The sequence below is a fragment of the Xiphias gladius genome, chromosome 15 (assembly GCF_016859285.1).
Source record: "Xiphias gladius isolate SHS-SW01 ecotype Sanya breed wild chromosome 15, ASM1685928v1, whole genome shotgun sequence".
Taxonomy (NCBI): Eukaryota; Metazoa; Chordata; class Actinopteri; order Istiophoriformes; family Xiphiidae; genus Xiphias; species Xiphias gladius.
In genome coordinates, this window is record NC_053414.1 from 26,715,875 (window position 1) to 26,730,051 (window position 14,177).

The window sequence follows — 14,177 nt, forward strand, 5'->3', positions numbered from 1 at the left end:
GTCGCAGAAAGTTACTGGGAACAAAAGAATGTTGAACATGTAGGTGAAGAGGTGATGGAACAAATTATAATAAATAATAAAGGAGCATATAATTAAAGACAAACGTTTAAAAACGTTCAAATGTGGGTTATAGATTAATACAGTTTGTCATGGCTGACCTTATAGTCAAGCCCATCAGAGCAGTTGAAGACCACACACTGTATGGCCAGGGCCTTGGCCAGGTCCTTAGTGGTCTCTGTTTTGCCTGTCCCTGCAGGCCCAGCTGGTGCCCCTCCCAAGTCCAACTGGAGAGCCCCCATCAGACACAGGTAGCAACGGTCCTGAACATTAGAGCAGGGTGAGAGATGCAGAAGAGGCGGGGAGATTTCGAGTTTGACTATTTGAACACAACTGAAAAATTCAACAAGATAACAGATAAACACACGGTATTCTGTGGTCTAAACGTGCACTATGGGACATGTCTGTGGCTTTATGCGCATTCTAGATGAACTAGCATAGTTTTTATGAACATCTGCCATAGTGGAAGCTTGTCTAACTGATGATAAAATTTGTGTTTCCAGTTTCCCTGCATAGCGTTAACGTTATATTTTGTGTTACCGTGAGTGGTGTGATGACTAGCCGCGGACAGGCTCCCAGGTATTCATAGCCATAAATGTAAGTGGACAGAGCCATTGTGGCTACGCAGTTGTCCAAGTCCAAGTCCCAATAGTATCGTAGCTGTCTCTGCCATTCAAAGTTAGACCGGGTGTCCACCTAAAAAAGAAAGCTGAAGTTACTTTAAGGTGATGAGTCGTTATAAATCTCATATGAAAATCCACAGTCAACTCCTGCACCTATCATATCACGCCCTGAACACTTGCAATTGCTCAACTGCACTAACAATCCACCATTGTACCTTCTGCCGGACTAGATCTGTGACAATGTCTCTGGCATGGACATCGATGGTGATGAGGGCAGTGATGATATTACGGTGTAAAGTAGGGAGCTGTCCTCGTACCAATGCTGCCAGGGCATTTAGCCTCTGGAATACACACAAACACACACAACCACAGAAACATTCTTGAGTTAGAAAGTTGAAGTGCAAGTTGAAAATACCTGGGCATATACAAAGTGTAGATTTATTTTGTCAAATCTAATTTTTAACCAGATAGTGAGGACAAAAGCAAGCGGTAGAGTAATTAGGGAGGATTACATCAAAGTTCGTGAGTTCAAATTCCTGCAGGGTGGCAAAGTGGTCGTGGTTTCCCTCCAGGCAGGCATCCATGTCCCTGCACCACATCATCTGTGAGACAGTCAGCACCACCTGGTGGACAGACAAACAAACTGATGTTAAATGCCTTTATTAAAAAAAACAGAGGACTTCAGTACAAAGCATCACTTAAATAGTAAAAATCAATTGCAAAATTTATCCCAGCTTTAGACGATGGCAATAATTCTTTAAGTTTTGGTTAGCTTCTCCAACAATCATAGAATTACAATACTTAATATATTAATATATTAATATTAGGAAAAAAATATAAAGTTTAGGAGTAAATGTGTAATTTACTGGCAACTGCATGTAATGATGTCTTGACATTTACCCATTAAAATAGGTGTAATGCTATACGCCTGTTTCTGAACAGCACCACTTCATAACTTTAGTTTATAGTTCACATGTTTGTTTGTTTTTTTATTTTGTGTGTATGAACGTACCTGCGATGGATGTCCAGCCACCACCCATTCCTCCCTAGACTTCATCTGGTAGTCTGCAATGGCAGCCTTGCTGAGACGTCGCAGTGAGGAGAACATAGCCTCCTCCACCTTGCAAAGCCAGTCTTCCACATTGCCTTGTGCCTTCAGACCTTTAGTCAAACCCACCTACAGTTACATACAGAAGGACAAGATCAGTTACAGTTAGGGAAATGATTACATCCGTTTTTTTCTTTTTTATTAAAGGTTCACTGTGAATCAGTTCTCACAGCCTTTATTTGCCCTTTGTGATCAAAGGACTGCAAGGGTGATAACTAATAACCCCTTGAGGTCATAACTGACAAGCCCCATTCTGACACAGTGGGTGACTGGCCAATCAGTACAAGCAAAATTGCCAGTTCACTCAGAAATGTTTCATCATCCTCGTTGCAGAATTTGAGATTTCATACACAATTGTATGACAATGATCACTGTGGTACTAATTTACAACTGAGGAGAGAGTGGTGTTCAGCTGGGTACAAAGACACCTAAACCCAGAGTACAAACAGCTAGCAGCTACAGGATTTTCTGCGGTGGAAGACGAGACCCAACAATCCTCCAGTGGCAGACTGGAATTAGCTGCTATACAATTTTATTGTGTTTGTGATAAACGTATAATTTCCAAATTGAAAAAACAAACAAAAAACCCACATAATTAATTCATAATTTTTTTAATCAACGCAAATCAGAATTTGACATGTCCACTTTTTGCCTTAATTAAAGTTCGTACAAGTTTTCTGCATATTTTGAGAATGGACTTTATTCTAGCAGTCCTTTAGTGTTGTTAAGAAGGAGGAAAGTGATGTCAACTCAATATGGCTGACAAGGTTAACTATTGATATTCTTTGTACAGTAAGGAAGGTAGCGCAAGATTGTATTTTTTTTCTTCTCACTTACTCTCTCTCATTCCCAGCAAGGACAACAACAGGGGGAATAAAACACAACCAGAGAGCATGACAACCAGAAGTGTTAAGGTTAATCAAACCTGACCTTCTCTCCCTCAGGAGACATCATATACAGGATGTCTTTGCTGTATATGGTTTCCTGTCCTCCAGCATCCAGCACCGTTCCTGTAGCACCAGAGGGCTGTTTAGGCAGCAAAGCAAACTCTAGCTTGGTAATGGCATCAAAACACTTCCTAAGGTGGGGCTGCACAGCCTGGGGGTTTCTTGTCTGGGCCAAGATCTTCAGAAGCTCATCGTTGGATAAGAAGTAGAACCTGCAGGGAACAGCTAAAGGATGAATATCAAAGTAGCCGCACTACACATCCCCCCATAATGTTTATCACTCAGTGCTCCCACTCAGGAAGAGATGTTAGGAGTAACAACTGGCAACCTGTCAAGTGGGAAAATGCAAAGCAACATACTATTTATTATATTATACTCTTAAATTTCAAATTTAGTTTGTGCACATGGAAAACTACAATCCAAGAAAGGAAGTAAAAATAAAGCCCAAAGTTTAGAATGATAAAAAAAGGATTGAGTACGATGAAAATTTCTACTTTTCTAATATGTAACCAACAAAGCATGTGCGTACCTGGGGAAGATGACTCTTTTAGACTCGAGGTAGGCCTCCAGACACTTCTGTATCTCATCCAGAAGAGAATTGTTGTGGTGAAAAGTCTCCAACAGATCTATGTAGGACCAAATGACAAGTTTGTAGGTAGTGTGACAATGTGTTTACCTGATTGAGTGCATGTGTGATTGTGTGTATCATCTGCCTGTCTCCACATATACATGTCTTTTTCTCTATTTTTCCACCCATGCTGTAAGATCACCTACCAGGATGTGTGGCTGCTTTAAGGGCATTGGGCATCTTATTCACCCTCGCCATGATCTCCTTCCAGGACTTGTCCACCTTAAGAAACATCTTAGACTCCGCAGGTAGCTGCCTTTTGATGTCTGGAGCTAAGAAAATACTCTCAAGGTACAGCCAGTTCCTTTGGCATGTAAGCCACTCATCCTGCAAAGGAAAGGTGAAAAGGGGCAGAGGGGCAGTAGGAACAATGTGAGCAGAGGGAGAATAAAAGAGGTAGAGGAAATTAATAACATTATTAAACTGCAGTCTTAAATTGGATACTGTTTCCCTTTCTTTATAGGAACAGAAAGCATAATTACTTTTGCAGCCAGTAGGGAGAGCTACTGTGTTACATTTGAGGCCAAATCCAAAGTCAAAATCTGCATTTAGACAAGGCAGACAAGCCTCTACTATCTAGAGAACAATCACTTGCAGGCAAATGAAAGATCACTCTGTGATGGTATCTGTGGTATCAACACCAATCAGCCACAACATCCAACAAGTTACCGGTGTGTGTGCATACACACAACACACACACACACACACACACACTGTGGCTGATCACTGTAAGTGGTATGGTACGTATTCTAAGCCTTTAAGCCTTTACCAGTGTTTGGTTGAAGAGTGTCAGCTGTCTCAGCAATTTGTCCACCCTGAGCTTGATGGGTGCTACGTAGCGAGAAGATGCCACCGTGCCCACATTCATAATGCTGTCATCAAGGAGTAACTACACATAAAACAAGCATGGAAACACAAAAATAAACACAATTAGATGTACTGACAGACAATGAGTGTGTTACAAAAGACTGTGTGAGAATGTGTGTACCGCATGTTACTACCTGGATATCATCCGTCCCTCCCAAGATGAACACTTCTTTGGAGTCACTGTGTGATAGAACAGTAAACTCTGTGGTCTTCCACACGTCCTCCACCTGCATGGCTCATTGAGGGGGCAGAGTTTAGACAACATGAGCTCACAATATTGCATTCTACAAGTGTCTTTCTGCATGCGTGAGTCATGTGTATTTTCTCCCACAGACATGAATTTCAATAGTGTCACACACTGCAATGGACTTATCTCTGGGCTAGAGTGGATGTGGCACAAGGGAAAAGTCTGGACTCCAGACACATCTTTACCCTGAACACATGCTGTAGCTGTCTCAGTGGTACCTCAATCATCAAGCCCGAGGTTTGAATACCAATCTGCACTGTCTTCATATTATTTTCCCATTACAGCCACTTGACTACTAAGTTACTTTTCAGTGCAAATGTGAGTACTACTGTTACTGAAAAACCAAACCATTTAGCACATTATTATGGGCTCAAATTAGGGTCGATAAGATTTTGAGCTTGTAAAATGGTGTTCACAAATAATTCCAAAATTTGTAGTTGTAAATGAACCTTTGTAAACCTGTAAAATAAATGTCTGATAAATTCAAGTTTGTGCATGTGTAGAAAAGGATTGGTTTTGTAGAAAAGATTTGTATTATTGTATTGTTACACAAAGCCAATGTGAAAAAAGAAAAAGTGCTTTGTGAACATCTGTGTAAAGATACAAAGCAGAAAACTGCGTGTAAAACTCACGCACCCAAAGTTCCCACACTGTATGTGACGTTGAGGTTACAAGCACAAATTTTGAGTTATACCATCTTTATACCTGACTCTGATTGGACAATAACAATTCAGTCACAAAGCAGTGACCGCAGAGTCCAATTAGAGGGCAGATGATTCCATTACCTGAAAAGTGTAGCAGATTTTCAAGATGGACGATGACGTGGGCTCTCCTGCAACCCAGGTGAGTTTTTGCACATATACAAAGCACATTAAATGTTTACCATTATTTTCACAGCATCATCAAATATAATTAATCCGCCTGGTTCACAGAAGAGCCCGCGCCATCTGCCATGCAGATTTATTTTGCAGGTTTACAAAAGTTATTATTTCTTGTAAATTATGTGTTACCATCACTTTACAAAATAAAAATCTTTTGATTTTGATCAAATATCCGCCCACATATTGTTACGTATAGATTGTTGGTTAGTTGAATAAAAACCCTGGTACCAAGCTTATCTTAAATATGAGGGTACAATCAATTAGCTTTGCTCAGCATAAAGACTGGAAGCAGGCGGAAACAGCTAGCCTGGCTTTGTCTGAGGGTAAAGAAAATCTGCCTACAAGCACCTCAAAAGCTCGTGTTATATCTTTTTTGTTTCACGAACAAACGCGAAGCAGTTCTTTTTTTCCTTTTTTTTCTTTGGACAGAACCAGGTTAGCTGTTTCCCCTTGTTTATAGTCTTTCTGCTAAGCTAAGATAACCATCTCTTGACTGTAGCTTCATATTTACCTGACAGATATGAGAGCAGTATCAATCTTCTCATCTAACCCATGGCATACGAACGAATAAGAGTATTTCCCAAAATGTCAAACTCTTCTTTTAAAAACAAAAAATAAATTCATCTAAAGTATCTTTGGCAAGCTGTTTGTAGTGCCATATATTTTTGCAACTCTGCTCCTCCCAAAAAAAAAAAGGAAAAAAAAAAACATTGACTTTCTCATAGCCCGCTATGGTGGAGAGGGCATTTCTTTTGCAGCAGATCAGAAGAACAGATTTTTATTGTCTATGATTAACGTAGCCTCTACCATATCCATTTATAATGTATTACTACAGATCCAACCCTGTTGCAACCATGGGCGCACCATATGCCACCAGCCACTAGCCATAAAACCACCTTAATACTGGCTGTGCTTTTTTTTTTGGTGGTTTGAGGAAAAAATGTAGCATCGTTTACTTGCAGCAAAATTGTGTTTATTTGAGTGGATAAAATATTATGGTGAATATCATTTCCAAAACAAAGAGTAGACGCCACATACTGAATTTCAAAGACAGAAATATCTGTATTTGTTGAGGTAAATACAGAGATGTGAGATAATCACTGAACTGTATAAGTCATCAATTTGGCATATGTGGGCACAAAATGGCATGATTAAAATCAGCTCATGTTCAATAGACAGGATGATAGAGTTAAATTCTGCTGCAGTATCTTGGGTAGATAAAGATGGACATATAATATCTGTATACGTATTCATAGGTAGTCCATGCACCTTTGTAATTATGGTCTCCACTGATGCCTCTCCTGAAGCCTGTCCTGAAACCTGAAAGTCAAGGGTTGAGTTAGTTCTGTTTATCCACGTCAAACTTAAAAGATATTAAGTATAACCAGCTTGTGTATTTGTCTTCATTTGTGTACTTCTTAATGGCCTTGACAAAAAGGAATCGTTTAGCACAAGGTAGTAGGCTGGATTAAGTAAAGGCAGGTTGGAAATGGCATATTGTATCTACATTTATATGCTACCTCTTGTATCTCCATGCCATAAGAGAATATGTTGAGCTCCTCCAAAACAGCCACAGTAAGCTCTTCAATATTAAAGGAGGTCCCCACTATAGATTCCAGGGTCTTCCAATGATCTGGCTTCATACATGGGTTACACAGATCAGTGATCATGGGCAGCTGAAGGAAAACATGAATACCATTTAGATAGAGTCACAAAGCAGTTGTCTGCCTGCATCACTCGTCCTTGCTTGCAGTCCATATTGTCATCATTTCAAAAAGAGATTTGTGATTACTAAATATACAAATTAATGCCAGTCACTTCAAAACACTTTTATCCTACCCACCCTTTGCTTCATGACTTCCACCTTGTCTTTCAGACTAGGCACAACATTGTTACGTGGCAGGCCCTTCTCCAGCTGGTTGACGTATTTGCTGTATTTGGTCACCTGAGAGCTGAACTGCTCCAAGTCCAGTTGCTCAAGTGTGCTCTGGGGAGGAGAGAACATGGAGGGACACAGTCCAGCTTAGTATAGAGGAAGAGCTGCTTACATGCCTGTATATTTTACTGTATGTGTGTTTGGGCTTACACATACAGTGCAGTCGGGTTAGGTGCACCTCACCTGCCGCCACCCATCCTGGAGAGAGTCCCATTCCTCTAGAGCGTCCCACAGCAGCTGCTTCAGCCTAAACTCTGCAGTTAACTCCTCCAGGGTGTCAAACTTGGTCACCTCCACCTTTATGTAGAGAGGGAAAACTTGTTTGGGTTTGGTTTGTGGGCTTGTTTGTTGGTAATACTATAAGATTATCTTTTCCCAACAAAAAACAATTTTATGACTTTCTGTGTTTTATGGCTGACTCATTTTGTAATTACAGATAGAATCTAAAGAATTACACTACCTTGAATTTTTTCTGGTAGGAAGTGCACGCGGAAGCCTGGGCCTGCATCTCGTCTATAGAAATCTGGATCTCTCCCAGCAGCAGACGCACTCGGGAGGAATCTGTACTGATGTCTAAGATTTGTGGATCCTCCACATTAAAAACCACAAGACAAACAAGTAAAATGGAATTTGTATAGACACAACTTGAGGTATAAGGTTGAGCATGAAAAACACTGTAGAGTCCCAAACTATGTATTCTTAGGTTGGTAAATAGGTAATAAAGGTTTCCCATGTACCTGTGACTTAAACTTGATTTTCATGACCTCATGGTTCAGCTCCTTTATGTCCTTGTGTAGGGAAGCGCAAAACTTGTCCATGCTAGAGTCCCTCTCTGCGGCTGCCTCATCAATGATGCTGTGCAGTGAGTTGACGGAGGGTTGCAAGGTGGCGAAAACAACCAGATCCTCAGGTGGAATTGGAATTGAGTACATGTTAATTAGATTGTAAATCTGACAGACTGTCTCCTGCTCCTCCTCTAGCACCGTAATCTGGTAAGAGGGAGAAAAGGAAAAGGGAAAAGTGGATGTAGGATGGAGTCGAATAGAAAAAAAGTAGAGAGTAGAGGAGGTGTGAAAGGGTACAGAACAGAAGACAAGAGGCTGGGTTGATGACTATATACTGTAAAAATAACAATGTTTTCTTGGTTTTGTTAAAAACACCTTTTATTACAAAAAAAGGGCTATTAACATGAAATTTACATCTTACCCTCTCCTGTATCTCATCCAGGAATATGAGAGAGTTGGCTAACTCAGCTGTAGTAGAGGGACTGAACTCTAGTTTGAAGTGGGCTTCACAAGCCTCTGCAATGATGGCATCTAGCTTCCTCTTAGCCAGCTGGGTGAGTATCTCGTTAATGACCTGGAGCAGAGATTCAGAGCAAAGCAATGATTCCTACATGCCATTTTTGCTGTAGTGCACATTGGATATTTTGTTGTTGAGGAAAGCCTTTCTTCCATTAGATCACTCACTTGGACACCAGACCTTGCTTATATTTTCATTTTAGTGAGGTTTAATGAACACAGAAAGGCCTCATTGCCCTCTTGTTTGAATCAACTGTTTGTCATAGTCAAAAACTGTAACTCATTGTAAGTTTCAACAGAACATGGCTATAATAAGTCTCTGTGTGCAGCATCTGTGTGCACACATGCTTGTCCGCACCTCCAGACAACGTAGAGGGGAAGACACAAGCTTTTCTTTGAGCTTTGTTTTGTCCACCAGCAGTAAACCAAGATGTTTCTTCTGTTGGATGGCTAAGGCCTCTTTATGCTCACTGTGGTATAACTCCAGTGCTTTTTCAAAAAAGGACAAACCTGTGAAATGAAGTCAACAGTCATCAGTCTAAAACAACCATACTTGTTACTTTGCATCCTTTATCCATTAACAAAAACTCATGTATGTTTGCTTATTGTTTGTCTTTCAGTTTTTATTTTCTTTTTCGTGGCCAGAATTCTATTAAACATTTTCTCCTTTTCAAGATAGACTCTCATGGAATTTTTTTGTTTGTCACAGTTGACAAATGATAAGAGGAAGAAAAGGACATAAATGTAGCAATACAGGTGAATTCACATTCATATCCTTCCCTCCACTGTTCCACATTATCTGCCGTTATGCCTTTCCCCCCTTGTCTCACAATATGTTTTGCAGCTGCTCACAACTGCACTAATAAAACAGTTATTACATAATAATAATTTCATTGAATGTAAAGTATAGTGAATGGAAAATATACAGGAAATAATAAAAAAGAGTTTGCATCAGCAGGGTCATATGATTCCATATAGATTAGTATAGACATATACATATACCTGTACTTTGATCTGAGATGTAATTTGTGGTCCCCAAGTGAAGCGAATTTATCTGTGTTAAAGTGATAATGTAGGATTTGATTTTCTGTCTGCTGCCTGTGAATGCAAACCAGGCAACCTGTTCTCGCATCTCAGATGTCTTAGCTTCCCGCAAGTTTTTTAATGCACCAACAAGAATTTATTTCTTAAACGGGCTGCTCTCAATTGCATTACAATGTAATGATGCAACTTTATCATACCTCTGACAAAAAGTTAATCTGGAAGCTGATTTTTTATTATTGCAAAAAATCTACAACTGTGAAATCAAAAATATCAAGTTTGGACTAATGATTCACCAAATGCACAGACCTGGTTTAGGCATTTATGCTTTTGTTCATAACTTGTCAAGTGTTTTTAAGTGTCCAAAATATGCTTCCAATACAAGTACATTTGGTAGCAAAGACTGAAGTGCTCTTTGTGTTGTGAGTGGGAAATGTGTTACAAAAATAATGTCTATGTTGATGTACTGTACATCACCTTGATCCTGTTGCCGCATCGCATCCAGATCCAGACTCTCGTTCTCCTTATAAAACAGTCGAAAACGCTCAAACGTGTGTGAGTACTCTTTTGCTGCATCAAAGGCAAATTGCAGTGATTCCTAACGGGATAAACAAATCAGGCCCACTCATATATAGAACTGTATAGACAAAGTACAATCTCCAGAGACAGAAAACAAGTTAAAGTAAAAACTGACCTTGATATTTTGGATGATACTTTGAAGGTTGCCATCAGTCTCCATGATGGATTCCAAACTGGGGCCATCTTCATATTTATTTTGAAGTATCTTAAAATTAACAAAAACACATAAAAACAAACACAGACCATATCACAGATTAATTACAGAGTAAAATCTCATAGTACTTTAGTATTTTTGGCACATCAACAACATTAACATTTACTACAACTAAGTTACAAATATATAACTTTTTGTAAAGTTTTTTGTTACCTCAAAATCTCCAGGCTGTATCACTGAATCAAAATCAGGATCTGCCGTAAGTGTATTAACTGACATCACTGTCTTCTCAAACCGCCCAATGACCTCTGCAATAGTCTCCTATGAAATAACAAATGCAAGGATAAACACACATAAACAAAAAAATCTGATTAGGAGTATACTGTAGATAGGAATTAAATAGGAAATAAATAACTTAAAAGTATAACAATTCATAACAGTTTGGGAAACAAACCTGAAAGTTCTCCTCAGAGGGTTTGTAGGTTAAAGCATTTGAGTCCAGCATCAGCTCAGAGATGAACATAGGTTGGACAGGGGGAGTTTCTGACTCCACAGACTAATAAAGACACACACACACACACACACCAACCAAAACCAAACTGAATACTGGTCTGGGTCTGCTGAATTGATGGTGCTTGGCAGATAAAGTAATTACGGTGGTTTCACTGGTGAAAATACTGAAACAATGCCCTACCTTCTTATCCAACCTTTGATCAGCAGGATCAGTGACAGCCTCGGAGTGCTGGCTCCAGCTCTGAATGATGGCAGGGCTGGGTGTTCGACGTACCTGTTCCTGGAGCACAGCTAGTAGTTTAGCCACTGCATTCACCACCAAGGTGTGCAAGGTGTTGACGACCAAATAGTCCACAAGACGGATGAAGCTGGGTAGGTGAGAGGTGAGGGTTGGACTGGATTCACGTGATAGATATGTCTGATTTATGACATTCAGACTTGTAATTGTAGGAAAAGCGCAGGTGTTACTAGTAACATTAATGATGGCCCTGTTGTATTCAAATGCCCAAATCTGCTACATTATCCAAGTAGAATTCAGTCATCTTTAATTTCATTATTTACACCTGTGTGTTCTGTCAAAATGTCTTTCATTATTTGAAAAAAAGGGAGGGGGTATGTCAGGTACACAAATAGAGATAGACACCAAATAGTATAAAAGGGAAGCAAATTCAATATAATTACCCACCAGACAAGGCGGCTAGAGAGAAACGTCTTGTTGATCTGCATGATCATTTTCTTGTCCATTTGATTATCTGTGTCAAACAGAGAGTACTATCAACCATTTAACACTGCGGTCTATGTATGTAAATTCAAGTATGTTCGTATGCACTGTATGTACGAACTTGGGTTTTTAGATTTGGATAGAGGTTCCAACAAGTAGTTGCGACAGGCACTAACTGTCACGTCCTTTAGCAGGTCTTGAAACTTCTCTAAGTCATTCAGAATCTAACAATAATAAATAAATGAGGGCAATGAGTTTATGAGGATGCACACAAAGACATACAAAAAGCATGAATATACAAGTCAAACATCTGGACCAATTTTAAATGAATATTCAATTGCACCTTTTGTAGTTGTTTGAACTGGGTGTCCTGGAACTCCTGCAGTGTGTAAGTGTGTTTTTTCTCCATGTGACACAAGCCTGTGTCACTGATTTGGTGACACATATTCCTGATATCTATCAGTGCAGGACTTAGAGACTGTATGACAATTGCACATGTTAATAACAACATCATATCCATACTATTGACATTAATTCTAAGTTGTAAGCCTCAAAGACAGATTCTGTCAGTGAGCATATAGTATTTACAGTGTATGGTAATCCATATTCAAGATCATTAAGACAGATACAGATTATGGTTATACACAAGGTCACACACCTGACTGACAATGAACAAACGGTTTCGGAGGGTCTCCCTGGCCAAATGAATCTTCTTGGCGCGAATTTTGGTGCGCCAGACATAGAAAGGTTTCCACTTTTTGAAGAGGGCAAAGAAAGGGATGCGGATCATCTTGCAGTGGTAGTTGTACTCCTCTTCCCAGCGCTTGACAGTTATAAATTCAAGCTCGTCTTCACACACTGATACCACACCTTCATGGCTGATCATCAAAAAGTCATCCTTACTGTATTCATAAATTTGAACTTTGGAGGGAGTAGCCAGCTGTCCACCACTCTTAATGGAAAAGGGCCGTTTGAGGAGGCTAGGCGTCGATACCATATTCTGGGACAACTGAGGAGTGGTTCAGAAACAGAAGCAAAGATTAATTTTGTCCTGCAAGTAGCTTGTTTAAAGGAAATGAAGAATGATTTTTTGGCTTTAACAAAAGCTTTGCATTTGTGGGCATGAGGAGCTTGATTTTTACCAAGACCATTTAGATGAATGCTATGTTTTGTTACCTGCTTTAGGCAGGAGAATAGGTAGCCTTGAAGCTTGATAAAGTTGCCACAGGTTTACATTGCTTTTATCTTAGATTTATGAAATACCTAGATAGCATAGATAGCACAGATACTTCTGAGGAACCTGTCCAACATGCACTACAGACATGTTTTAAGTCATTCTTATTTTTCTCTCATACATGTCTGTCACTGACCTTGGTAGTGGATTGCAGAGGAGGTAGATGGACAGGCAATTGTTCACGGCGCCTGTGTGGCTGCTCTGTTTGTTGGGGTGAAGGTGATTGAGTGTACCAGCCTGGAAAAAACATCCGCTCACGGGCTTTTAAGTGGTTGAGACTAGGTTGTTTCCACATTACACGTCTCTTCAGCACAGCCTACATTAAGGGGAAGAAACTGACATCTACAAAAGATCCATATCTGTATACTTTAATTACTTAAGTCCTAACCAAGCCTAATATATATACATTAATAGAATAGGAAGTACTTAATTGTGTGTATAGTAGATGGTATTTCATGTTGTCTCAGTTTGATCTTTAGTTTGGTCCTACCTGTGGGTCTTTAACATGGCCTGGAGGCCTGGGTAGGATGGAGGAGCTCTGTAGCTCAGGGAGCTTATGAGTCATCGCTGGAACTGTATGTCAAGAGGCATTTAATTTTACAACATATATTTACTTAGACTTAACTAGCACATTTTCATAATATTAGCTGGCCCTACCTCTGGACTCATTCCCCCTGCGTTGGCTACGGTCGCTTGGCAGAGAGGTCCGCGGAGATGTGGAGGCCATGGCATGTATGCTCACAGGCTCTGGGGCAGTGAAGCGACACCAGGGGACAGAGGAGAGGTAGCAGTGCAGTCAAATGGTAACGCCAGCTAGAAGTAAGGTCACCGTGTTTTAGCAAAGACAAAGTAGCAAACTAAAGACAAACTGTGTTATTTAGCTACGCAGCTAACTTCATCAGTAGTTTTAAGTCAAAATTTGAGAACCCTTAGCCCCATTTGTGACCCCACGACATTATTTAAAATTTTCCACACGTAGCGTTAGCTGCAAGCAACACATACGAACATTTTTGTTTAAAAAAATTTGGACGAGGTTGACATTAGCTAACTAAGTTAACCTATTTAACTGTAACATTAACGTTAGCGTTGCTTAACGTTATTTCAAAAGGTAACGTTGGCAGACTTTTTCAACTTGTTTAATGTCTTTGAACACTGTCTTATTGAGTAAGCATTGTCCTTGAAAGGTACCCAAACAAGCTTACCGTATCAAACATTCAGTTCCGAATTGTTTTTAACATAGCTATAACGTTACAGCTTCATCCAACGATGTACAATGTGCTGCAGGGGTCGCTGTACTAGAGCTGAAGTTTACGGTATCCTAGCAACTAAAGTCTCTCCCT

At 39.9% G+C, this 14,177-nt stretch overlaps 1 protein-coding gene across 1 annotated transcript in view; it reads right to left on the reverse strand.

Moving 5' to 3' along the window:
• dnah6 (dynein, axonemal, heavy chain 6) overlaps positions 1-14,074 on the reverse strand; it is a 56,363-nt gene extending 42,289 nt beyond the window's left edge. The window contains exons 1-31 of the mRNA XM_040147215.1: positions 14,040-14,074; positions 13,495-13,650; positions 13,328-13,410; positions 12,974-13,153; positions 12,262-12,612; positions 11,947-12,081; positions 11,725-11,827; positions 11,568-11,634; positions 11,064-11,250; positions 10,824-10,925; positions 10,583-10,690; positions 10,331-10,420; positions 10,114-10,234; positions 8,954-9,105; positions 8,501-8,653; positions 8,032-8,283; positions 7,755-7,883; positions 7,478-7,591; positions 7,202-7,345; positions 6,879-7,034; positions 6,628-6,678; positions 4,365-4,457; positions 4,133-4,252; positions 3,510-3,690; positions 3,265-3,361; positions 2,719-2,947; positions 1,693-1,857; positions 1,193-1,303; positions 896-1,021; positions 598-753; positions 159-320 (exon numbers count right to left, since the gene is read on the reverse strand). Coding sequence (XP_040003149.1) covers positions 159-320; positions 598-753; positions 896-1,021; positions 1,193-1,303; positions 1,693-1,857; positions 2,719-2,947; positions 3,265-3,361; positions 3,510-3,690; positions 4,133-4,252; positions 4,365-4,457; positions 6,628-6,678; positions 6,879-7,034; positions 7,202-7,345; positions 7,478-7,591; positions 7,755-7,883; positions 8,032-8,283; positions 8,501-8,653; positions 8,954-9,105; positions 10,114-10,234; positions 10,331-10,420; positions 10,583-10,690; positions 10,824-10,925; positions 11,064-11,250; positions 11,568-11,634; positions 11,725-11,827; positions 11,947-12,081; positions 12,262-12,612; positions 12,974-13,153; positions 13,328-13,410; positions 13,495-13,564 — 4,188 coding nt within the window. The 5' untranslated portion in view covers positions 13,565-13,650; positions 14,040-14,074. The remainder of the gene's footprint in view (positions 1-158; positions 321-597; positions 754-895; positions 1,022-1,192; positions 1,304-1,692; positions 1,858-2,718; positions 2,948-3,264; positions 3,362-3,509; positions 3,691-4,132; positions 4,253-4,364; positions 4,458-6,627; positions 6,679-6,878; positions 7,035-7,201; positions 7,346-7,477; positions 7,592-7,754; positions 7,884-8,031; positions 8,284-8,500; positions 8,654-8,953; positions 9,106-10,113; positions 10,235-10,330; positions 10,421-10,582; positions 10,691-10,823; positions 10,926-11,063; positions 11,251-11,567; positions 11,635-11,724; positions 11,828-11,946; positions 12,082-12,261; positions 12,613-12,973; positions 13,154-13,327; positions 13,411-13,494; positions 13,651-14,039) is intronic.
• Positions 14,075-14,177: the final 103 nt, after the last annotated feature.